At 39.9% G+C, this 27,274-nt stretch overlaps 1 protein-coding gene across 1 annotated transcript in view; it reads left to right on the forward strand.

The window, feature by feature from the left end:
• MEGF10 (multiple EGF like domains 10) overlaps window positions 1-27,274 on the forward strand; it is a 185,077-nt gene that overhangs the window by 38,854 nt on the left and 118,949 nt on the right. Inside the window, 4 exon segments of the mRNA XM_047778535.1 lie at window positions 11,681-11,813; window positions 19,250-19,351; window positions 20,678-20,760; window positions 20,763-20,777. Coding sequence (XP_047634491.1) covers window positions 11,681-11,813; window positions 19,250-19,351; window positions 20,678-20,760; window positions 20,763-20,777 — 333 coding nt within the window.

Below are 27,274 nucleotides of genomic sequence, written 5' to 3' on the forward strand. Positions count from 1 at the left end.
CATTATTGGAGTTTAGGTTCTTCTGCCATCGATTGGTTGCTGTTCTGTGCGAGTCATTTATTCTGTAGATGTGCTTTTTTTTGTTGTGTTTGTGGGAGAGGGCGAGCGTGTCCCCCTACTCCTCCGCCATCTTGTCCTCTGCTCTAGTTCATTTTTCTTTTTCCTTTTTTGGCCATGCCTGAAGCATGTGGAAGTTCTTGGGCAAGGGATCAAACCTGTGCCACAGCACTGACCCAAGCCACTGCAGTGACCATGCAGGATCCTTCACCTCTGTGCCACAAGAGTTCATTTTTCTTACACACATTTATTCTTGGACTGCCTGGGGTCTCATGAAGTATTTGGATATTTTACCTTGAGTGAATCTTAAACCATGATATTCAAGGTCATTCCTGAGCTGGCTCTAAAATTCTTCTTCCGCTCACTTGTTTTTCCACTCTGCGCTCCAGGCAGCCTTGCCCATTTGCTTTTCCCTCTGGGAAGCTGCTTCCTCTTGCTTTTGCTCCTAGTGGTTCCTTTGGGTGTAAGCTCCCCTGCTTGTTTGTCTAGCACAGTCTTCATTTTGCTACTTCTTCTCCCCACTGTCAAGCTGGAAATACTTTCTGAACTCCCATGCTCATTTTGTAACCTCTTTTGACCCTAATTGTGATTTTTATTACCTTGTTGTTAATGTCCACGTGATACAGCTCTCACATTAGATTGTAAACTCTTTGAGGGCAGAAGTGGCTTTCACCAGTGTTTGCTGACTGAGCAAACAAATGTTTGCTCTTCGACAAAGGCTTTGAAAAATGTCTCTGAGAAAGATTGTTAAATTAATTGCATTATTAGGACAGTCGATAAAATCTGAATTAGGTGTATTGATTAGATGGTACTATAGCATCAATGGTAAATTTCCCTCCCTTAGAGAGTTGGACTTTGATTATATAAGTGGACATTCTTATTTTTCGGAAATGCAAATTGAAGTATTTACAAGTATTTGTATATGTACAAATTACTCTCAAATGGCTAAAAAATATGTATAAATTGCCTATATATGTGTATGTAGGTCGAGAGTGATGAAGTAAATGTGGCAAAGTGTTAGCAACTGATGAATCTGGGTGAAGGGCACTCTTTGTTCTATTTTTGTAGCTTGCAAATAAATTTAAAATAACTTCAAAATAAAAAGTTAACAAATGAAACAATTAAATTTTGTATATTATCTAATCAAAGATAATCATAGAAAACCAGTTCAGATGCAAGAAAATTAAAGGCACATTTATTTGTAGATGAAAAATTAATTTAGGGAAGAGTCTAGAGTCCATCCATTTAATATTTTTATCAATGACATTGCACGGACCATTTGATGAACTCTGCAGGTTATTGTGGGGTGGGTCAATTCTTCCCGATAGTCAGATGTTAAATAGTTAAGGATAAATGACGGGATAATCTGGGACAGCGCTTTGTGTGGAAAAGTAGCAGATGCACCTTAAAACACAGGCATTATGATGTTTTGCCTCTAGGGACAAAATGAGTCCAACTGTAATTAGAAGATGATGGGCTCTTGCCAGGAGTTAGGAAAGATTTCAGAAGCATTGCAGGTGCACAACTGATACTGAAGGTGATGCTAAATGGTGGGCGTTACTGAGAGCTGTTTTGGAAGTCAAAATGTTTTTGGTATGGAGATAATAAAACATAAGTACATTCAGTATCTATTTCTGTGTAACAAATTACCTCAAAATATAGTGGCTTAGGTCAGGGGAAAAGTTGCATTCCTACTGTTTTTCCATGTATTTAATCATTGAGCTGCAGACTTCCTTATTCCCCCCCTACTAAGTATTTGAGTGGAAACAAAGGAAAACATTTTCCAGTTCAGAGGGACTAAACCTATATTTTGTTTCTTTCGATGTGCAAATGACTGTAACAACTTGATTATCATGAACTTGAGGAGGTTGAAATAAAAATGGGTTTACTAAGACAAAAAATAAACTTAGTAACTTAAAACAACAAACATTTATTACCTCACAGTTTATGTGGGTCAGGAATTTGGGAGAAGCTTAGTTGGTGATTCTGGCTCAGGGTCTCATGATGCAGTATGTCAGCAGGGGCTACAGTCATTTGAAGGTTTGACAGAGGCAGGAGAACCCAGTCACATGGCTGTTGGCAGGAGGCCTCAGTTCCTCACTATGTTTGTTTGTTCCTTTTGGGCTGCGCTTGCTCGATGCATGTGTAAATTCCCTGGGCTAGGGATCGAACCCAAGCCACAGCAGTGACCCAAGCCACTGCAGTGACAACACCTGCTGCATCACAAGGAAACTTCAGTTCCTCACTGGGTTGATCTCTCCATAGGGCTGCTTCAGTGTCCTAATAACATGGCAGCTGCTTCCTGCAGAATGGTGATCCAAAAAGTAATATAGAAACTGTAATGCCTTTGATGACCTAGGCTTGAAAATTTTACTCTCATTGGTGCAAAATCCTATTGGTTACACAAGTCTATTCACTATGAGAAGGGTTTACACAAGACAGAGTTCATCAGAGGTCATCCTGGAGGCTGGCTATAACAATAGGGTGTAATTAGGGCTGCCAAAGCACAGTTGTTGAAAAAGGGGAAGAAAGAGGACATCTTATAAAAAGGATCAAAGGGGTTTTTTTGGTTGTTGTTGGAAAGACCAAAAAAATTAGGACTTCATTTTTGAAAGAATAGGTAGGAATGTTACTGAGGAATATTAAGATGTCAGAAGTTTAGGAAAAGAAATACAATTTTATTTGCTAAATTATGGAATGAGTAGTGTTTAAGTTTCTTTTTCTAATAAAAAAGAGATGTATGTTTTTTCCCAGTAGGAGATAAAAAGAGACTGAACCGAGAAAATGTATCTGGGATTCAGAATCGTTTAAGCTCAAAACAGTTCTCCCTAATATCAGCTGTGTTTTCTATTATTTCTCCCAATCCTGCCAATTCTTTCTTTCATTGGTTTCTGACTTACTTCCCACTCCTTAGACTGCCACCCTGGGACAGGCAGAGACACCCCACCTCTGAACGCACTAACCTCTCTTTGCCTCCAAGAGATGAGGCTGTTTCCTTGGTTGGATTTTGAACACCTGCTGTGTGTTAATCTCCAAAACACCTCTTTCATCAAATAATGCATCCTGCTCAAAGGCTTAAGCATATCCCACTGCAGGCAGGATAAAATCATCTGGAATCCTTAGCCTAGTGCTCAAGGCCCTTCACCAAGAAGCTCTACCTTTTGGGAGTTCCCGTCGTGGCGCAGTGGTTAACGAATCCGACTAGGAACCATGAGGTTGCGGTTCGGTCCCTGCGCTTGCTCAGTGGGTTAACGATCCGGCGTTGCCGTGAGCTGTGGTGTAGGTTGCAGACGCGGCTCGGATCCCGTGTTGCTGTGGCTCTGGCGTAGGCCGGTGGCTACAGCTGCGATTCGACCCCTAGCCTGGGAACCTCCATATGCCGCGGGAGCGGCCCAAGAAATAGCAACAACATCAACAACAACAACAACAAAAAAGACAAAAAGAAAAAAAAGAAAAAAAAAAAGAAGCTCTACCTTCTTAGTAAGCATGGTGCTAGTAAACACCATGTCTCAGGATTCCTTACAAGACCTCCTGCTCTCCACCCCCAAGGCCTGGCTCCCACTTATCTCTCTGCCTCATGGCCCCTCCCAATGATGTTCGTTCACCCAAAGACTTCCTTTAATCCAAAGTGATGCTGAGGACAGACTGAGACATCACAGTCACCAGCAGGCCATGGTCAAATTCGCTCTGTGTTAATTGTCTGATTTCAGACAAAACATTTAATCGCAGCCAATGAGATTACATATGTGAGGGGTGAGGCATGAGGTAGTCACTCAGATTTCTAGTTCTTTTCCTTTTGAAAACTTCTTTTCAAGTTTGACCTCTTTCGTGAGCCATCCCCGCTCACAGTGATTTTTCTCTCCTCTTAAAACTCTGGCAATTTCTTTCTACATTGATCCATTGGGCAAAGAATTATATTTTATTTATAATCATCCTCCCTAATAGATTTTGAACTGTGAAGCTAGAGACCAGACCTTAAAAGGCACACTACTCCCCACAGTTGCACTTCCATCCTTAGTGAATATGGCTTGTGGATTTTTTCCCCATACATTGTGAGAGACGAATTTACAGGGATGTTGTGCAGTAAGTACTTTCCAAAGCGGATGATGAGTAGATGACCAGGGTGTGCCCCAGACTCCCCCTTAATGCCACCTAGGTTAGAGCTGTGAGGTTGGCTGGTTTAATAGGTGAGACTGTACTGCTCTGTTCCCCCAGCAGCCTCTTTCTTAATTGTGGCTGCGTCACGCAGCATTGAGATGCTCACTGTGGCTGTTCTCCATGTGGAGTGAGCCCGCCACCTCCCCCAACCTGGGTATCTCAGCGCTGGGCACCCTCAGGGGGTTGCCCAGTTTTTGCTTGATGTAAAATGCGCAGTGAATGCCAGAACTGCTATTAAACACCTACTTCATGCTAATGCTTGGGGTGGGGGTGGTTGTTTATAAAACGCTGGTAAGTTTATAAAATAGCATTTGAGAATATATTTTTCTTTTATTAAATATTAATAGCCACGCTCATTTAACTTCTATTCATAGAAGCGTCCAAGGAATGTTGTGTGGCTGCCATTACAACACGATTTAGGTTGACTTAGAAGAATAGCTTGGTTGTAGTATTTGATGTTAAGAAAATGACATGAGGATACCCAGACAAAAATAGAGAGCATTGTATGGTTTCAAATGAGTAGTTATGCTTGAGTAAAGTAATATGCTATTAGAATAACCAGCTTTGGATGGTGAAAATAGAAATCAGGACAGTGCCTCAACGATTCCTTTTATCGGTGAAGTAGCATTTCCACGGAAGTCCTCCTTTGAGGTTGTTCTTGGGGCAACTGGCAAGCGGTACTCTTTTGACATCTTTAATACCCTAAAGCTGGACCTCTGATGCTCTATTCACAGGCCCAGAGCTCCAGGAAGGACACGGCACACCACTCTCTTCTTCCTACCTGGACAGCCTGTCTGAGTAGCTAGTGCATCCTTTAGTGTTAACATGATAGAGTGATCAAGTTGACTGGGTGGCTCTTGGTACCCGGTGGTGGGAGGAATTGTGAGAATGTGGCAGTTTTTAATCAAGAAATCACTTTTCACTTAAAGAACTGCGAGAGAATTTTAGAGTAATGAGTTTGAGAAAATGCTGAGTAAGGGCACCCAAGGTATTTCTGTATGTGCCCTTAATGATTCTAGAATGGAAATAGATTTTAGAGCCAAAAAGAATTGTCTGGAATCATTTATCCCTCTGTTGTTCCAAAAATAAATTAGCCAGTCAATGCTCCATTATTATTTCTCCCTAACGCACTGATAAACTACTCCCTTTCATCACAACTCAGACAGACTCATCCATTGTAAGGATTTTATTCACCTTGATTAAAAAAAATATTTCTTGGCGTGTGGTTGAGTTGCAATGTTGAATTAGTTTCAGGTGTATAGCAAAGTGAATCAGTTATACATATACAACTGATGTGTGTCTATATATAATTTTTCCCATATAGGTAATTACAAGCTGTTGAGTAGATTTCCCCGTGCTATAATAGTAGGTTCTTATTAATTACCTATTTTTTACAGTAGTGTGTACATGTTATTCCCATCCTCCCCAATTTCTCCCCCCCCTCCAGAGTTTCCCCTATTCAATCTGATTGTTTATTGAGGTTTCATGGTAGAATATCCAAAGCCTGCCTTCTGAGCAGACAGTAAGAGTTAACTAAGCCTGCTGTGTTTGTTCTTTCTAATAGAGCACTTTAGCAATGCTAATCAGGTGTACTGATTTTCTGTTTTGATTTTTCCATAATAATTAAGTGAATGATATGGAAGGCAATCAAGTTTGGCACTAGGGGGTTCATGCAAATGACTCTATTTTTTTTACCTTTTACATTTTGAAAAGCGTAACCACAAGGAAAATTATTTGAAGGCAGAGATTGGGTAGGTAGGGGTAGTATTGCTGAAACTTTGTTCACTGGTGCCAAATAGAAACACAGAGACAGAGTTTTGGGTGAAGGGGAAAAAAAATAGCTTTTATTGCTTTGCCCGGCAGAGGAGGCCACAGTAGGCTAATGCCTTAAAGGTCATGCCCTCCTGTGGGGAATGATTGTGGAGAGTTTTATAGACAAAAAGAGAAAAACAGGATTTCAGATCAGAACCAGGATTAGGGCAGACTCTTTCTTTTGGGGAATCTTAGTCATCGAAGCTGATGTCAGGAGATCTCAGCGTGATCCTGGTGGTTGTCTTCTGGGTAATGGCATCTTGACTTTTCCTAGAATAACACTACTTGCAAATAGGGCATATTGATCAGGGATTAGAACTAAGAAATTTCCAGAAAAACATTATGTGCTAATAATCTTTAACCCATAGGCAATTGTGCTCAGGGTGCCTAATCTTTAGCTTACAGTTGATTGTGTTTAGGCTGCAGTCAAACGAGGGAGAAGCACAAGGAAAGGCTCCAAGCTGTTCAGTTTTAAAGAATTCATTTCTAAAAGAAGCATAAGGAATATAACTTTTCTCTCAGGTGTATAAGATGCCTACATTGTTACATATGTCCCTTGAAGGGGAACCAGAACCTTGCCCCAAGGCTGCATTATTGTTTCTTGACTTTACCTCTCCTGTCTTTGCATCCCCTCCTTTCTCTGATCAGCAGCTTTCTGAAACTACCCTTTGGAACCCACAAAAGGCCATGGAGGTTGAATGAGGCCCATTTCCTAAAAGCAAGAAATGGGGGACACAGAAGGAGTTGTGTGTGCCCAGGAGCCCCACAGGGCCCTGCTTGACTTCAGTAGCTTAACATCCAATTTAGAGTTTTGAATATTTTCAAAACATCTGTTTCAAGGAAGCACATCACCATGTGTTGCTTTGTTTAAAAAATTGAAATAGGAGTTCCCGTTGTGGCGCAGTGGTTAACAAATCCGACTAGGAACCATGAGGTTGTGGATTGGATTCGGTCCCTGCCCTTGTTCAGTGGGTTAATGATCCCGCGTTGCCGTGAGCTGTGATGTAGGTTGCGACGTGGCTCGGATCCCGCGTTGCTGTGGCTCTGGCGTAGGCCGGTGGCTACAGCTCCAGTTCGACCCCTAGCCTGGGAACCTCCATATGCCGCAGGAGCGGCCCAAGAAATAGCAAAAAGACAAAAAAATAAATAAATAAATAAATAAAATAAAAATAAAAATAAAAAAATAAAAAATTGAAATAATGCTATTATTCAGTGATTGTACTTTGCGTTTGCACTCTAAAGTGGAAGATTATAGTGTCGGGCAAACTGACAGGGTTTAAAAGAGAAATAAGGAAGAAAATTGTTTATTGAACTTTCTTTCTTTGGGGTTAGACACTAAGGAAAAAAGGGACACACATTTCCACACCAAAACCTGTAAAAGAATAATAAAATAGGGAAAGAAATGTTCCTTCTCCCCTAACATGTGTAACTTTTTATTTACACAAATAGTTTCAATCAGTTTATATGAGTTTACATAATCCCTTCTTGATCTAGCAGTTCTTTTTGATTTGAACATTTTGTATTTTAATGTAGATTATTCTAGAATTCAATTTTCTAATTTTAATTTGGAAAATGCTTTGGGAATAAGAGACCAAGTGACACATATATAATTTTAAATGTACTTAGACTTCCCCTTCCATGAATGCCAGCAGCAACTTTGCAGTGTAGTTTGAGTTTTCTGTGTGCTGAATTTCAGAAGCAATCAATGAGGAGGTGACCAAATTCTACTTTTTCTTTTTTTTTTTCTGTCATCCCTATAAGAGAGGTTGAAGCCTTCACAGGGCCAAGCATCAAGTGCAAAGCAAGAAGAGATACCAAGTTAGCCTTAAAATTTTTACAATAAAGGAGAAAGGACAGCCTCCTTCTTTTTCTTGGTAGTTTGATTCACTGCTTACAGCAGTTTTCAGCTTTACAGACTAAACATTTCTAATTGGGAAATAGATGGTTTGAGTCTGAGATGGTGACTCAGGATATAAACTTTCCAATTTGGGGTAATTGTTTGTGAATAGATGGCAGATTACTGCTGACTGGCCCTTGTTTTTGTCTTTGAGGAAAGAATGAATGTTAATATACATATTTCACACTTCGTTGAAACAAAATACTTATCCTGACATAGATAAGGCAGTGAGGCATAGAGATACTTGCCATGCTTATTTGTTATGACCAGATATATGAAAGGTTCCCTTTTTTGATGGATGAAGAAAACATTACAGTATATTACATGTCTTCAGCTGTGAAATGGGGACAATAAAACACCTACTTAGGAAAGTTACTGTGAGGATTAAATAGATAATTCACATAAAAGTTTCAGCACTGTGCCTGGCACACAGTAATCATTCAGAAAATGTTAGCTGTTATTGTTTAATCATTATCTCCATCATTACTTTTTATTTATTCCTATTAAGTGAAATAGCTTCTTTGATTATATAATGTTAAGCTTCAGATTTTACAGCTTCATGATGGTTAGCCTGTGAGAAATATTAGTAGTTCGAATTAATTTATAAGCCATATTTTGGCTACTTGTTTGTGCTTTATATGTTGGAATTATTTCATGATGATTGAAATCTCCTTTTTAAAGATTTCACATCCTTTCATAGTGGCTTATACCATCTTTTAATTATCCTACAAATTCATGACATTTATTCCTTATTCCAAATCAAACATTTTTTTTGTTTTATTCTTTGTGGAGTTAGATAACTTGTCATAATATACTTAATATACTTGTCTTTACAAACAATCTTGATTTTAAAGAATTTACTACTTCTTCATTTAATCTATTCTCTGGAATTTGAAGGATAAACTATTTCCTAAGTTTAGGTTTTTGCCAGTATTGTAGTTTATTATTTGTTTTACGATAAACTTACCTTTTAAAACCACAGGGTTATTATTGGATAAAATTGGTTCCCAGATACTAAAACCTGGTAACTCCTGGAGTAGAAAGTTAGTATAACTTTTCATATGAATTTTATCCACTATCATTTAAATTATTCAAACTATACACTACCAAAGGAATATTTTGCAACTGCGTATTACTACATTGATTTCTAACAACATTGTATCAATTTACCCTCCCAACAACAGTGTATCAGAGGATCTGTCTTTCTGTGCCTTTGTGAGAATTGATATCATTGCTTAAGAAAATCTTTCCCAATTTAATGGATAAAAAAAAAATAGTCGGAGTTCCCGTCGTGGCGCAGTGGTTAACGAATCCAACTAGGAACCATGAGGTTGCGGGTTCGGTCCCTGCCCTTGCTCAGCAGGTTAACGATCCAGCGTTGCCGTGAGCTGTGGTGTAGGTTGCAGACGCGGCTCGGATCCCGCGTTGCTGTGGCTCTGGTGTAGGCCAGTGGCTACAGATCCGATTGGACCCCTAGCCTGGGAATCTCCATATGCCGCGGGAGCGGCCCAGGAAATAGCTAAAAAAAAAAAAAAAATAGTTTTTCATTGGTTTGTACTTCTTCAAGGATTAGTAGTTAAACATTTAAAAAATAGGTTCATTGGCTACTTGTATTATGTCTTTATAAAGTAGTTACATATTTTATACATTTTTGCTTTTTAGTGTTTATTATTATTGATTTATAGAAGATAATTCTATAATAAAGATAATTAACTTTTTTTCTAAAAAAAAAGAGAAAGAAAGTTAGTATAACATTTCAAAATGCCAGCTCTCACCCAGGGAATAACTGCTTTGGTCCCATAATCTGGCCAATTATTACTAGTGTCACTAGTTTACTAACAGGCAAACTGGTGCTTATTTTCTTTTAATTAGTAAATGAATCAGCTCTTTCTCATCCTATGTCCATTTTTATAATTACTGTGTAAAATCATTTTATATGGTATGACATTAAGCTTTTCCTCCTTGCTAAGTGCCATGTTGCCGGAGGTGAAGAGACAGGTATAGTTTCTAGAATCATGTGTTACAACTGTGTCATGTCTGAGCTGACCAGGGCCTGGTTCAGTAAATGCCTGCAGGTGACTTCGTTTGAATACCTCTCTGTGGGACCCCCAAGTTTGATGTATCTAAAACTGAACTAAATAAAGCCTCCTTCCCCCATCTGCCTCCCCTGCCTGCCAGGAGGGGGGGCTCCTATGTTTCTGTCTCAATGAGGGGTCACCCTCCAACCAAGGGGCTGTACCAGGAGTCCCTCTTCTCTCTTACTCCCCCATCCAGTCACCAAGTCCTATCCATTTCACCTCATGAACAACTCCCAGATTCACTCAATTTCCTGAAACCCCAGTGTTACTTCCTTATTGCACCCAGAGTCACATCTCCCCTGGCGTCTCTCTACTTGTCTCCCCCTGCAGCTATTGATCTTTCTAATGCCACTCTGTATCCTTTCCTAGCTCTCTGTAATCCTCTGATGAGGTTCACATACTCTGAATTGTCTTATAAAACCCTTGGTGAACGAGCTTAGTAAGTGTGCCTGAGCCTCACCTCCATTCCCTCAGCCTGAAACATTCTCCTCCCTCTTCTCTCTCCTTTGTAGGCCTAACTCTTTTTCAGATATGCTTCTATTTGTTTTTCTTTTCTTTTCTTTTTTTTTTTTTTTAAAAACTTCTTGACAGTGCCTGGGGCATATGGCAGTTCCTGGGCCAGGGATGGAACCCTCCCCACAGCAGCATCCTTAGCCACAGCAGTGACAATGCTGGATCCTTAGCCCACTGCACCACCAGGGAACTCCCTGTTTTTCTTTTTTAGTCTTTATTCCTGGCAATAATACCAGGTTCTTTTTTTTTTTTAATTACTCAATGAATTTTATTATGTTTATAGTTGTACAATGATCCTCACAACCCAATTTTATAGCATTTCCAGTCCAAACCCCCAGTGCATCCCCCCGCCCCCCAACCTGTCTCATTTGGAGACCGTAAGTTTTCAAGGCCTGTGAGTCAGCATCTGTTCTGAAAACAAGTTCATTGAATACCAGGTTCTTTTTTCCTAACACTGACCTCTGAACACCTGTATACTTTTCTCTATACATCTATACAGAAACCAATAGAAAACAGCTGGTTTTGTTTCTGTTCAGCAGATGAGACAGAAGCAGTAAATGTAAGAAATGTAGGTCATAATTATTAAATTATAAAGATCTTAATGGGCAGAGCAGGAACTGGATCTGTGTTTCATGTCCAGTGTCTGCACGGTGCCTAGGATAGAGTAGGCATTCAGTGGCCATTGACTGAATTATTGAATGAATCTCTGTTAAGCCTGAGGTGCCTCTCTCTTGAGTCAATGGAACTTTGGTTTCATCGTTTATCCTCTAAGACAAATGAGGCCAGATTCCTCTGTGGGCCCTCTTCTTTCCAAAGGGAAGTATGTCTGGTGAGAGAATCTGGGAGCCTGTGCAGCTCTGAGTTGTTGAGGGAGACTCCTTTAATGTTGGCTGGCCATGGACGAGGACAGCTTTTGGTGCCATAACAGTTAATGATGGTGTGTGGCATTTTAGTCACTTACAAAATGGTGGCCATCCCACCAACCTAAGAGGTATCTCTCTCTCTCCTGGACCATGAAAGCTGGTGAGCCATCTATTTAAATCCACAACTCGTTATGCACATTTCAGCCCTAGTGATGACTGGTACTGAATCATTGCTGTGCTGAAAAGAATTCTGTTTGGGCCATTTTCATGCATCTCTAATTTGGATTTTTTTTTCCTTGTAGGTTGTTCTTCAGAAACAATGGTTATTTCTTTGAACTCATGCCTGGGCTTTATCTGTTTATTGTTATGCCACTGGATCAGGACAGCATCATCCCTGAACCTCGAAGACCCTAATGTGTGCAGCCACTGGGAAAGGTAACAATTTTGAAAGTAGTCTGAGAAATAATCTCTCATAGAGTCCTTTATCTACTATTTTTCCTCAGTCTCATATATAAAGTTAAAATTACAATAAGATTGTAAAATTAATCTTATGTAAACATCATTAGTTATATGTAATACTGAGATAGTATGATTTGCCTTGGTCTTAGAGAATATGTATTGTAAAAAAAAAAAAAACCAACTTGATATACTGAGTCTGACAGGTGCAATTGTAAGTCCAGGGAAAACATTACTAGCTCCATTAAAATGATCTCTCTAAGGTCTTCTCCCTGCTCCCTATCAATTTGCAATAATTTGGTGGAGCTGGACTTATGCATGGGAACCGATGAGAGAGCAGTGGAACACTCTCTCATTGGCAGATGTGGAATAATGTCCCAGAGTGTTGAAATGTATGCCATAAAAGTTGTGCAGGAGGTGGCCTGAAAGGAAGACATGATTTCTGGACAAACTGACAGGACTGCATGGAGGTAGTGTCCCCTGAGACGTCCTTAAAGACTGAATAAGACCAATGGATGACAGTAATTGGGAGGGGTTCTACCATGGAAGGCGGTTTGGAACCAGTGCCTTGCAGACCTCAAAGGGCTGTGTCCACTAAGACTAGAGTCAGTACGATATAGGAGGAGGGTAAGACTGAATAGATTATATGAAAGCAGAGGATGTAGTGTTCAGGTCTGTGTGATCTGCAGTAGGAAATGGAGAGAAGGTACAAAATAATAGGTCATCATATGGTCCCTTTTAGAACACAGCCCAAACCAGCTAGTGCTATTACAGTGCAGTCAGACGCTGTTTACTCTGTTCTCCAGTGCTACTTGCGTTCCTAAGAAAGTTTGTATCTTTATCTTTTTTTTTTTTTCCTCTCTTTTTAGGGCTGAACCCATGGCATATGGAGGTTCCCAGGCTAGGAGTTGAGTCAGAGCTGCAGCTGCCAGCCTACACCACAGCCACAGCAACACAAGATCTGAGCCACATCTGCTCCCTGCACCACAGCTCACGGCAATGCTGAATCTTTCACCCACTGAGTGAGGCCAGGGATTGAACCCACGTCCTCATGGATACTAGTTGGGTTCATTAACCACTGAGCCATGATGGGAACTCCATCTTTAATATTAACATTGCAGCTGCAGGGTTTTCAAACCATAGAAGTTATCAAGTACTGGAAAATAGTATGTATTTTTAGTGACTGTAAATGATGACATCAAACTTTTGGTCTCTTTTCCTATCACCGTCGACACCATGATGAGTCCACAACAGGGTATGCATTCTAACCCCTGTTGTCACCCATTAGCAGGATGCACAAAGCTCAGGGGCTTTTGGGCACTGCAGCTGTGTTATTCTGTGGGCACCCTGGTTCCTCACTCACAGTGTTAATTTTCAGTGAGGGCTCACCCTTTTCGCCAGTGGCAGTGTCACAGTCAGGGTAACAAGCACATGTTTTCCTCATTGCTCAATAGAGTTAGCTATTATTATGAAACTTTGAGCTGTAGAGGAAATATGTATGTGCAAAAAGTTCTATATACTTGTGGTACTAATGACATTATATAGAATTTAAGGGGAGGGACCTCCTATTAATTATCTTTGCAATTTTCACAGAACTTCCCATAAAACATGTAGCAAAGTACGTAATACATATTACTAAAATAATAAAAATGAATCAACAAATACATGAATGCATACATGTCAAATTTAGAAATGAGAGAATCCATTGGTGGGTGAACTTGGAGGATGATAGCTTTGGACTGGCAGGAAAAATCAAATTAGCAAAGATGCTGTGAAATAAGAATCAAGAGATTCTGGTGATCCATTAACTATAGGATATGAAAGAGGCAAAAAAGGCTGAGATTTTGAACCTGTTTTGTGCCAGAGTGGAGGTGTCATCAGACATGTGGAAAAACAAGAGGAAGACAGATGATTTGATAGGGAAGAGAAGAGTGTGGATTTGTCCTGTTGTGTGGATGGGATCTCCTTGAAATATGGGCCTGCAAGTGTTTGGGATTGTAGACTTGGAAGCTTCTAGAATGATGAGATGTGAAGAGGTGAGCTCTCTGAGGGAAAGGCTATAAAGAGAACAGAAGCCAGGACTTCAAGTAATCCAGCCCCCACTCCAATGTACACATTTTGTCCCAATTTCTTGCTTAATATGTAACCAAACTTACCAATGCATAATTGCATTGTTTTGTTGGCCATTGATAATTCCCAGTGCCCAAAACACGGCCTTGCATGTGTCATGTGCACAATGAATAATTTGTTCACGAGTATGCTCACCTTCTAATAGGAATGAGATGACCATGACCATCAGTGCTGGGGAGTTCCCATCGTGGCGCAGTAGTTAATGAATCCGACTAGGAACCATGAGGTTGCGGGTTCGATCCCTGGCCTTGCTCAGTGGGTTAAGGATCCGGCGTTGCCGTGAGCTGTGGTGAAGGTTGCAGATGCACCTCGGATCCTGAGTTACTGTGGCTCTGGCGTAGGCCGGCAGCTACAGCTCTGATTAGGCCCCTAGCCTGGGAACCTCCATATGCCATGGGAGCAGCCCAAGAAATGGCAAAAAGACAAAATAATAATAATAATAATAGGAATGAGATGACCATGACCATCAGTAGTGGGGGTGGGGAGGGAGGAGAGACGGAGAAGGGGCACATTAATCTCTACACCTAATATAATTCCACTGTTGCACAAGTGATTAGAGTAACCGCTAAAATACTCACTAATAGGAAGGGAAATTGAGTGAGGAAAAACAGAAAAATGATGGAGTTTTTTTTTTCTTTCTATATTTCTTCTATGAACTGCTAAGAAGAAAAATTGACAGTCATCTTACTGATAAATGTTCTATTATAAGGCTAGATGATGATTCTTTGAAGAATGTTTTTTTAAAAGTGGAATTGTTTTGGCAAGAATGAAGAAAGGGGAATAAATTAAAATGATCAAATAAAGGTGCAGGTGACAAGTTCTCCTGTATTTTCTTTTTTTTTTTTTTTTTGTCCTGTATTTTCAAAAACTGAAATGAGCTTGAATTGAAACAAGGAGAGGAAGATTAGCTTCAAGGACAAAATTCCTGGTAGTGGGGCTGAGTGGTGCTCATTGTAGGTTTTTCTTATTCTAAAACCCACCTGTCACCAGTGGTTCCGAGCCATGGAATCACTTGCAGCCTTGCTTCTCAGAGTGTGGGCTGTGGAGCTACAATGGCAGGAATATCAGCTGGGAGTTTGTTAGAAATGCAGACTCTCAGGTCCCTCCCCAGACCTACTAAGTAATTTATTTTCGAATCAAAGTATGCCTCATTTTAATGCTGCAGTTATGATTCTTAGAAGTTGTACATGAAGCGAAATTAAGGAAAATGAAATCATTTGAAATATGTAGGGGATGCTTATTATTAAAGGAATTCGGCACAGCATCCTTTCGGAAAATGAGTAACTCCGTGAATCACCTGTCTCTTCTCCCCATCCTTTTTCCCTGCGGTGTGAGTTGAAGCCTTTCCATCTACAGGGTTTCTTCTAAAGAAGGCACGAATGAAGGGAGGCCGTTCTCTGCCCCAGCCCTCGGCGGTGGGACACAGGCGTGGTAGTCATTGTAGCTGCAGTCCTGAAGTGAGCAGAGATGAGAAATGATCATTATTATCATATCTGATTAAAGCAGCAAGATAATTTAGGCAGATCAAATGCAATTAACCACTTTGGAATGTGTTCAAGTGATGATGGCTTTCCCCATCCCACCCCACCCCTGTTCTTTGACCTTAAATTAAATCTTGCTGGGGTTCCTCCCCAAATAATACTTAATAGGTTAAAATCACGGTGATGATATGTTTTCAGTGTGTTTGAGAAGATTAAACAAACAAGGAGGAGATAAAGAGTTTTGCATGTTGATGCTAAAAATAATGTGGAATTGAGATCGGATTCCTTTTATACCACAGTTTGCCCCTCACTGGCTGCTTTAGAAGCTTTCACTGTAATTTTAACACCTGATAAGGAACAGAGGTACAGGATGGTGTCTGGGGGTCTTAGTGTAAGCGCTGGCTCTAGACTGACCACTAGTATCCAGAGCGTGATGAAAATGGGAATGGACTAGACAATCAAGACGATTCCTTCTCGTTCTGTGATTTTAAGAGCAGCTGCAAGATGAACGTGGAGGTGAGGACTTTTAAAAAGGTGCCAATCAAGTTCTAACAGCCCAGGTATTGGCCAAAAGAAGCAGCGCTAAGGATGCTAAGGACCAGCACAGGCACACAGCTTCCAGGAAGCAGCCGCTTCAGAAGTGACCACAGCTTAATTATCTAACAACAGGAAGGTATTGAGCAAGGATTTGGCAGTCGTAATTTGAAGACTATTTACTAACATGGAAAATGCTTATGATATACTCCTAAATTTAAAAATTATGTTTAAAATTATGAATATAGTGTGAGTTTAAAAATATGAAAACAAAAAAGCGAAACTAAAACTAAAAATGAAGTGTTTCCAGGAACTGGAGAATGCAGCAAAATGCTGTGGGTGGTTAGGTAAGAGTTATGCGCTTTTCCCTCTCTCTCCTGAAAAATTTGTTTCCACCTTTTCTAGTGTGATTATAATGTCATTAAAAATGAAAAATAAAAGATCGAGAGTAAAAAGAATGTGTAAAAAAACAGAAAAAAAAAGAAAGAAATTTGGGTTGAAAAGGCTTAGAACCCTTCTTCCGTAAACTTAAGTGGAAGCCTCAGGAGCTGATCCATGTGAAGAGTAATTTATATTCAGTTTGTTCTTCATTGAGTTTTAGGCTCTGAATAATTCTAATGAGAAGTATCAATACTGAAGAGAAACGCTTAACCATAGTGAACTGTATACATTTCTCCATTAAAGTAAGAGCACGTTATTTTTAGCATTTATGTGCTGGCCTCTCTTGAGAGCACTTTGAAGGCAGGGATTGCATAGAATTTATTCAATAAACGTTTGTTGAATTGGAATCCTTTTATAGAGAAGAGCTTCTTTATATCCCGAAAGCAGAGAAGCATCCTGCACATGTATGCTATTGGTGAGCAGCACATGTCCAGAAGAGGATATCATGGACTTTGACATCTCTTATTTAAGCAAACTTCCAGGCTAATAGAAATGAGTGAAAACCCTTTGTATGCTTGCTTGTGCTGTCAGCTCCCGCATCACATCCAATGGCGTGGTGTTTGGCCAGCATCCTAGTGGATAACTCTTTGCTCTCCAGGGCATTCGGAATTTACCACCACAGCATGGCCTGTGACATTTTATGGGAATGCCACATCAGGTCTAGTTCCAACACAGTAATTTAGTTCCGCTAAGTTGGTACTGGAGAGCCTGGCAGATGAACAGTTTTTCACCCAAGCAGCGTTAATCTAGAGTGATTTCTTTTTAGCTCACATGGAAAGTTGTTCTGTTTTGCTCCTGGGTAATGTAGGACCGCCTACCTGGCAGTTCCACCCACAGAGGACGTTCATTTGCTTTGCTCTCCACTAGGAAGGGGATGGAGAAATAATGCAGCTGGCTTCGAGAGTCAGTTCTGTACAAGAACTGCTGGAGGAAAAAGAAGTGGCGAGAATTTGCATCAACCTAAACCTCAGGACACTTTTTGGGTCTGAAGAAAATATGAATAGCTTCGTGTGACCTTTCATTCCAAGAACATTTAAATTTTAACAGAGGCCTCTTGCTTCAGCCAGAAGGACTTATATCAGAGATGCAGGCAATGGCATACCTGATGTTGTCTGAACCTGTTCTTGCAGGTATTGTCTGTTGGAGTCCAAGTAGTCTTTGCAGTGTATGTAGGAAATGCAGCATGCCAACTGGAAAGGAATCTGCAAGAACATTTCTGACTTCCTTGTTTTAAGATGTGCTAAAACCCAGGGAAGCGAGGTTATCAGCTGAGGATAAGCAGGGTTATCAGTTGTTCAGGGTCACATCAGGGTTATACCCTTTTTCTAATCCAGTCATTTTTTTGTGTTCACAAGGACCTATTGCATCTGCCCAAGATTTGGAGAGGAGCCCTAAATTTACCTAAAAATCGAGTCGTAGTGTCCCAAAGACTCAAATACACGAAGTATGAGTAGTATGATTAGTTTTTGGTTGTCTCATGATGACTGAGCAAGATCACCTGGAGAAAGAACTCCCACTGTGAAGCCAGCACTGCTCAGCTTTTCAAATCAGAAGTCTCTGCTCTGCGTCTGCCTGAGCTTTTCCTGCTGACAATTTTAACCTCATTCCTTCCCTACCTTCTGTAGCTGATAGTTCCTATGAATGAACTTGGGCTGTTGATCTACAGCAAGTGAGTCCATGATTGTGGCCCATTTTTCTTGTTGTGGTTAGTGTGGCCTAAAGATTTTAGTGGAAATCTTTAAGTGACAGTATAAGAAAATGGAAGCAGTTGTTTTGAAAAGAGGAGTCTCCAGATTTTCCTGTGGGCAAGAATCCAAGCCTTGAGCATATAATAGACCACTTTGAAATGAAGAGGTATGGGATTGAACATTGAATGTTCTTTCTATTTCATGGATGTTTTTCATCCTCATTCTTAGGCCCATAGGATCACGAGCTTTACACTAACAAGAAGCTGTTAGGGAAAATATATGGGAAAACAGACTGTTTTAAGTAGCAGCAGGTTGTTTGTGTGATTATGTCAGGCTAATTGTCTTAGCCATATGGTTAGAATTGGGTTTAAAGGTTTCTTTGTAGCTTTTATGTGGAGATTGTATATATTCTTCCATTGCCTGAGAAGTAGGGCAGGCACATGAAAGAAAATTATTCTAAGTTCTAACCAGAGAAATACACTGTTTCTGATTTTCCAGAGTCTGTAACAACATATAGTCAAGTTGTCTCTTTGCTGATAACCCTTATTATTTGCATGAGGCCTGGCTTGAAAATGTTGTGTGAAAGGTCTTGATATCCCTGGACCCTAGCGGAGAGGATGGAATTAAATACAGGAAAATATGTGGTGATATGTTTTTAAATTTAGGAGGATCAGAGTTCCTGGTGAATAATAAATGAGATTTGGGGGGCACTTATGGCATGAACTCTTGTCTTTTATTACTTTTTCTCATTTTTGCCCCCCTCCCCATGGCGTATGGCGTTCCTGGGCCAGGGATCAGATCGGAGCCACTGTTGTAAACTAAGCCACAGATGTGGCAACGCCTGATCCTTAACCCACTATGTCAGGCCAGGGATCGAACCTGCATCCCAGTGCTAAAGAGATGCTGCCAATCCGGTTGCGCCATAGGGAGAACTCCTGTCTTTTAAATGTATTATTAATATTGGATCTTTTAGAGTTCTAGTTTAAAGAGAAACCTGTAGAAACATGGCGATTCTCTGTTAAAAGTCAGTGTGGAGTTGCAGGGGGAGGTAATATAGCCTGTGATTGTGTTTTGGTACAAGATTTATCAGTAATGTGAGAAAGAGAAATACTGATTCCTCTCTCTCTCCTCTTCTTTTCAGCTACTCTGTGACTGTGCAAGAGTCATACCCACATCCCTTTGATCAAATTTACTACACCAGCTGCACTGACATTCTGAACTGGTTTAAATGCACGCGGCACAGGTAATGCAGCCTCAGATGTATTTATGAATTTGGCTAACTGGGAAGGAGTCTGAGACTATGAGGTATTAAACACTTGAGAAGGTGCTTCCTTTCATCTAGTGAGTAGTTATTGAGTGCTTGCTGTTGCCATAGACTTGTTCCAAATTCCAGGAGTTACGGAAGAAAAAAAAAAAGGCCTGTGTCCTTCAGGAATTTACACAGAAAATGTCTACTGACTACCATTATTTGATTAGCAAGAATTCCCCTGGCTGATGGGCATAACTGGGGGAGACACTCTTAAATATGGATATCACCAGAGATCAAGAAACTCACATCCTAGCATATGTTTCTGCCCGAACCTCTAACTCGGTTTAGGCTAACTGAAATTTGCCCTCAACTTAAGCAAAATAAGTGACTTTTTTTTTTCTAGAAATGTGAAAACAGAAAGTTAAAACATCATATTAAATGATAATGTTAATATGGAAGGAAACCGTGGTGCCTTGAATTCATTAGTGAAATACTTGTAGGTGTCTGGGTCACAGGTGGAATGTGGCATCGGCTGATTGATGCTGCACTAAATGATGTCATGCTCATTGTCATTTCTTCAGACAAGTTTTCCTTGACCGCTCTGTCTTAAACCAGCCTTCCCTTCCTGTCACAATCTACTCCCTTACTTGAGCTTTATTTTATTTTTTTCATAGTATTTAATTGCTAATGTGTGTCTTAAATTCTACAGGTCTTCCTGAGTAGAACGTAAATTTCCTTGAGGGCAAGAGCTTTATGTTCTTTCATTCCCTGTGAGCTCTTTCCCCAGACCCTAGAATAGTGTCTGGAATACAGTAAGTGCTCAATAAACAAGTGCAATAGAAATAAATCAGTAAGTGAAGGAAGCTTGAGTTAAATGTAAGGGACTTGGTCTACTAGCATTCTATTTTATACTGGAGTCAGATTGCACTGTCATATATTTTTAAAGAAATTCTCTGAATTCTTCCCCTCAAACTTACATAAATAAATGATGGATGATTAGATAGGTATCATATATGGAATTAATCAATACCGTATGAGATATCTCAAGATAAGTGAAGTAGAGAAGTCATAAAACTTGTGATTCCTTGAAAGAAAGTGTAGTTTGACTTAAACGGGCAATTGATATATTCTTAGAAAATCAGTGAGTCAGCATAATATTGGTCAAAACGTATATCCCGTATTTCTTCTTAATTATTTTGGAAGATTTTGCTTCTTATACTTGTATTATGTGTACTAGTTTTTTGCATTAAAATAGAAATGCTTGATCTAATCAAATTGCAGGTCAAAAGAAGTAACAATGTGATTTTTCCCTCTGTATAGAATCAGTTATCGGACAGCCTATCGGCATGGAGAAAAAACTATGTATAGGCGCAAGTCCCAGTGTTGTCCTGGATTTTATGAGAGCAGGAAATGTGTGTCCGTAAGTAAGAATTGCATTGCTTGGAGGTTCATTTATTTTTCCCAGTGTCAGTTTGCATCTGTTAATGGCAGCCCAGTTGGAGGCGTGCAGAGATGGGGCATCCTGCTTGGATCAGTCCCTTTCATTCACTGCCACTTGCTTGGCCTTTGTAAGGAGGGAAGCATTAACTCTGTCCCTCTGTCCCTTCAAAAATCTCCCCATGAATGTCACTTGAGAAGAAAGCAGATGTTATAGCAAGATGATTCAAGGTCAGATGCTACAGTGTTAGTTACAATCCTTTAATAAATGTCTATTTGGAATTGGTCATTAGACTTAGGCCACAGAAGAGAACAGAGATATAACCTTCCTGCAGCCACTGACCGGAGTCCCAAGTCAACTTCTCAGAGGCCAGCATGTTTGGTACACAGAATGATAGACTTATTAGAAGTAGAAGGAGCGTCCACAATGAGAAATGACAGAGTCTGGGTGACAGAGTAGACCCTTTAAAAAATTTTTTTAAATTGAAGTATAGCTGATTTGCAATGTTGTGTTAACTTCTCCTGTACAGCAAAGTGATTCAGATATGTATATGGATATATGTGTGTGTGTGTGTATGTACATTTTTTTAAAAAAATACTCTTTTCCATTATGTTTTATCACAGGATATTGAGTAGAGTTCCCTATGCCATGCAATAGGACCTTGTTGTTTTTCCGTTCTGTATGTAATACTGTGCATCTGCCAACCCCAAACTCCCACCCCACCCCTCCCCCACCTCTTGTCCCCCTTGGCAGCTGCACCTGTTGTCTATGTCTGTGCATCTATTTCTTTTTCATAGATAGGTTCATTTATGTTATATTTTAGGTTCCACATATAAGTGATAGCATATGGTATTTGTCTTTATCTGACTTCGCTTAGTATGATAATCTCTACATGTTGCTGCAAGTTACATTATTTCATTCTTTTTCTTGTTTTTTCAGGGCCGCTCCTATGGCAAATGGAAGTTCTCAGGCTAGAGGTCGAATTGGAGCTGCAGCTGCTGGCCAATGTTACAGTCACAGATCCGAGCCAATGCTGGATTCTTAACCCACTAAGCACGGCCAGGGATTGAACCGCATCCTTACAGATACTAGCCGGGTTCTTAACCCACTAGGCCACAGTGGGAATGTCTTCATTCTTTTTGATGGCTGAGTAATATTCATATATGTGTGTGTGTGTGTGTGTGTGTGTGTATATATATATATATATATACCACATCTTCTTTATCCATTTATCTGTCAGTGGACACTTAGATTGTTTCCATGTCTTGGCTATTGTGAATAGTGCTGCATTGAACATTATGGTGCATATATCTTTTTGAATTATGGTTTTCTCTGGGTGTATGCCTAGGAGTGGGTTTGCTGGATCATATGGCAACTCTATTTTTAGCTTTTTGAAGAGCCTTCATACTACACAAACTTACATGCCACCAACAGTGCAGGGGGGTTCTCTTTTCTCCACACCCTCTCCAGCATTTGTTATTTATAGACTTTTTTTTTTTTTTTTTGGTCTTTCTGTCTTTTCTAGGCCCGCACGCATGGCATATGGAGATTCCCAGGCTAGGGGGCGAATTGGAGCTGTAGCCACCAGCCTACACCAGAGCCACAGCAACACCAGATCCGAGCCACATCTGTGACCTACACTACAGCTCATGGCAACGCCGGATCCTTAACCTACCGAGCGAGGCCAGGGATCAAACCTGCAGCCTCATGGTTCCTAGTTAGATTCGTTAACCACTGAGCCACGATGGGAACTCCTATTTGTAGACTTTTTAATTGTGGCCATTCTGACTGTGTGTGAGGTGGTACCTCATTGTAGTTTTGATTTGCATTTTTCTAGTAATTAGTGATGTTGAGCATCTTTTCATGTGCCTGTTGACCATCGCTATGTCTTCAGAGTAGACTTCTTTTCATTGTCATTTCTCTCTTCCCTCCCCATCTCACCAATTAATTTTGAGATGTCTTGAGAGAAATTTGGCATTTTATGATACACTTTAGGAAATCCTAGAATATCATGTGGGATTCAGTTTTCAGTTGGGCTTTCTTACTAGTGTGTTTAGGACATTTAAAAGAGATATTTCTTCTGATTTATTGAACATTTTGGCTCAACACAAAGCTAGAGGGACATCTTTGCTTTTTGAGCTAAGACACTGGTGTTGACTAGCACAGAGAGAGACAAAGTTCTGCTCTAACTTGGAGGCAGTAGGAATGATTGGACACATCTGGACTTAAGACTCGTAGAGCTGCGTGTAGCACTGCCTAGGCAACCACTCAGCTGAGGAGCCTTGGGTAAGCCATTTATAACTGAGACTAATTTGTTCTTGAGTAGAGAGGGGGCTTGGATCAGTGTATGTGTCATCTTCCTTCCAACCCCTGGAATCTATTCTTTACATAGAATAGACAAGGGTGATTTCTCAAATTTGATTCAAAGCCAAGGCTATCTATAATAATAAATGTTTGGTGAAGAGAGATTGGAAAATATAACCTGGGAAAAAGAAAGAAAATGAAAATATATTGTGAAGATCTTTCCTGGTCAGTAAATGCACTTCCATAATAGTTTACAAATGTCAGTATGTGATTGCATTATAGATGTTTATTTAGCCACTCTCAACTATTGGATATTTACCTGATTTCCAAGTTTGAACTATTATGGACTGCCTTAGAAGACATCATTGTGGTTAAATCCTTTTCTTTCTTTTTTAAAAAATTTATTTTTCTTATTATAGTGATTTACAATGTTGGACCTATTTCTACTATACAGAAAAGATATTCAGTCAAACATATATATAAATTCCCTTTCTTATGTTGTCTTCCATCATGGTCTATCTCAAGAGACTGGATATAGTTCTCTGTGCTGCAGAGTAGGACCTCATTGCTTATCCATTCTAAATTTAATAGTTTGCATCTACTAGCCCCAAACTTGCAGTCCATCCCACCCTCTCCCACATCCCACTTGGCAACCACAAATCTGTTTTCTATGTCTGTGAGTCTGTTTCTGTTTTTTAAAGAGATTTATCTGTGCCATATTTTAGGTTCCACGTATAAGTGATATCATAGGGTATTTGTTTTTCTCTTTTTGACTTCTCTTAGTATGAGAATGTCTAGTTGCATCCATGTTGCTGCAAATGGCATTCTTTCATTCTTTTTTATGTCCGAGTAGTATTCCATTGTATAGATGTACCACATCTTCTTAATCTATTCATCTGTTGAAGGACAGTTAGGTTGTTTCCATGTCTTGGCTATTGTGAATTGTGCTGCTGTGAACATATGGGTGCCTGTATCTTTTTGAATTGTAGTTTTGTCTGGATATATGCCCAGGAGTGGGATTGCTGGATCATATGGTAGTTTTCAGTTTTCTTAGGAACCTCTATACTGTTCTCCCTAGTGGTTATATAAGTTTGCATTCCCACCAACAGTGTAGGAGGGTTCCCTTTTCCCCACACCCTCTTCAGCATTTGTTATTTGTAGACTTATTTTTTCTTTTATTATTGTTATTAATGTATAATTGATTTACAGTGTCATTTGGATTAAATCTTTGTTCATATCTATAATTAATAGGTGGAAATAAATTCCTAGAAGTAGATTTGCTGGGTCAGAGGCATAAACATATTTTTTAACGTGTTTGGTGTGTTTTCAGTTTATACCCTCACCAGCAATATAGAATGTCTTTTTTTTGCTTATACCCTGTGCCCATTTTTCCTTCGCTATTTTTCCTAATTTGCAAATGTTTGATTAATGATATTGAATAAGAAAAATTACATGTTTATAATTAAACACCTTAGAGAATAATCATGAGCTGATCTCTGTGACCTAGGCTGATGGGAAATTTTAAAGGAAAGCCCTGAATACACACAGAGTGGAGAGGAGAAAGGCCTGGCTGGTTGGGCCGGACACTTTAGAGGCTTCGGTGTGACATCATCTTGGTGCCCTAGCCAGGGTTCAAACTTACACACACTTACAAAACTTAAAACACAGTTGTCTCAGCACACCAAGAAAATAGTTCTGTCTTCTAGGATTCACTTCTGTTAACTCAGGTCATAGGAATCATATATAAAGCTGGATGCTCATTGATTAAGTTGCTCAGAACCTGGAGAGGTGCTTATGCAGTTTTTTGGCCATACCTTCTCTCCTTGGAGGTCCAGCATGTGGGAAGCTAGATTTTATTGGCAGCTGGTGTAAGGAGTGTGGATCTGAGCAAGGTCAGTGAGAGAATTTCAGTGCTTTGTGGTTTCAGTTCCACAGCACAGCACCTCTTTCATTTTATTCAGTAGTGCAGGCTGTCTCAGCAAGCAAGGCAATCCCACAGCGCTGTCATACTTGGTAAAAATCCTTATGTCATATCATGGTAAAGAGAAGTTTTCCTTGATCTCACACCAGACACATTTCAAGATGTCCTTCTCACTGCTTGGATGGACATTTCTAAGCATTTGCCTCTCAAATTCTCCTTTTCTGAGCCTTCTTGGATGACCAACTACCCCTGGAGACTGAAACATTTTTCCTTTAGGTGTATTAATTTATTTGCTCAGCTTACTGTCTAGTCTCAGAGGCCCGGATCTCTTTAAGGGTATTTTGCATCTCTCCCTCTGATGTCTAGATTTCATAGCTTAACCCTAGAGGACAATCAAGCTTCCCTTACCTCCTGGTTCGTGGGGATGCCTCCGGTAAATCTTCTGTGCTCTCACGCTGGCTCTAGTGAGGCACCCTTGTGGATAGAGAAGGAAGAGGGAACACATAATTCTTGGTCTACTTTCATAATCTTTTTTCAACTAGGTTTTGCTGCCAGGCACCTAGCTTAGTCACCATTTTTAACTGTTTCTAGCAAGTTTTCAAAGAAATTGAAACATTGGAATTGGTTATAATTTTAGTTTAATTTTTGGTAGTCAGTGTACCTGGAAGCAAAGAAAAGGAGGTTTCATGTAACTACCTGTATTAGAAAAATAGGTAGCTGGGGAGCAAGTCAAACTTACTAATAAGGTGGAATCTTAAATTCTCTTAAAAGTGTTTTTTGTTTTGTTTTGTTTTTTGGTTTCTTTGTTTATTTTTTCTTTTTAGGGCTGTACCCACAGCAGTACAGTTCCCAGGCTAGGGGTCGAATCAGAGCTACCGCTGCTGGCCACAGCCACAGCAATGTGGAATCCGAGCCGCGTCTGCAACCTACACCACAGCTCACAGCAACGCCGGATCCTTAACCCACTGAGCAAGGCCAGGGATTGAACCCCATCCTCATGGATCCTAGTCGAGTTTGTTAATCGCTGAGCCATGACAGGAACTCCAGATGTTCTAATGTATTTGTAAAATTTTAACTTTAAAATGATAGTTCTAATCAATTATTTCACTACACATTTAAAAATGAAATTAGAAGACTGAATCTTAGTGTAATAGACCACATTCTTTTAAATATTATAATTACCTTCTCAAAATGAAAATTTTAAACACTATAGATTTTGATTCTCTTATGTATTTCTATATTAAATTCAAAATTTTGGAGTTCCTGTTGTGGCTCAGTGGGTTAAGACCCCAACATAGTGTCCATGAAGATGTGGATTTGACCCCTGGCCTTGCTCAGTGGGTTAAAGATCCAGCGTTGTCACAAGCTCTCACATAGGTCACAGATGCAGTTTAGATCCCGTGTTGCTGTGGCATAGGCCTGTAGCTGCATCTCCCATTCAACCCCTGACCCGGGAACTTCCATGTGCCATAGGTGTGGCCATAAAAAGAAAAAAATATTCGCAAGGCTGACAGATAGTTACCCCCTAAGCAAATGATTATATCAATTCATGTTTTTTGGTTTATTTTAAACTATTTTGGTGATCTCTTTTCAGTTTGCTCAAATTATTTAGTCAGTTAATTATAATAAAGAATACATAACATTAAATTTGCCAGCTTAATCATTTTTAAGTGTACAGGTCAGCGGTGTTGAGTGTATTCACACTGTTGCAACAGATCTCTAGAGCTTGTCATTCTTCAGCACTGAGATTCTATACCCATTAAAACCCAGTTTCATACCCCCTACCTCCAGCTCTTGGAGACCACATTTTTACTTCTACTTTCTACTTCTGGGATTTTGACTCCTTCACATACTTCCTATGAATGGAATCATATAGCCTCTGTCCTTTGATGATGGTTTTATTTCACTCAGTGTGACGTCCTTGAGCTTCGGCTATGTTGTAGCCTGTGACAAGGTTTCCTGTTTGTTTTAAGACTACCTAATATTCCTTCGTATTGTTTTCTGAAAATTTTTAAATACCAGAGAACATGTTACCTGATTAACTGCCTTGACTGAACATCCTGAGGCCTTTGTCTGTTCTAGATGTTATATCCTGTATTCCTTAGATCTAAGACCTATGATTTACAAGCCAGGCCATGTGATAGTCCTAGTTTCAAGTTGATTTCATCTCTCGACCCAGTTAGCTATACCAAGTGATTCACTTTTGTGTATTTTTAGTCATTAAGGTATATACATGTATTTTTGGCTTAACTTT

The sequence above is a fragment of the Phacochoerus africanus genome, chromosome 4 (assembly GCF_016906955.1).
Source record: "Phacochoerus africanus isolate WHEZ1 chromosome 4, ROS_Pafr_v1, whole genome shotgun sequence".
Taxonomy (NCBI): Eukaryota; Metazoa; Chordata; class Mammalia; order Artiodactyla; family Suidae; genus Phacochoerus; species Phacochoerus africanus.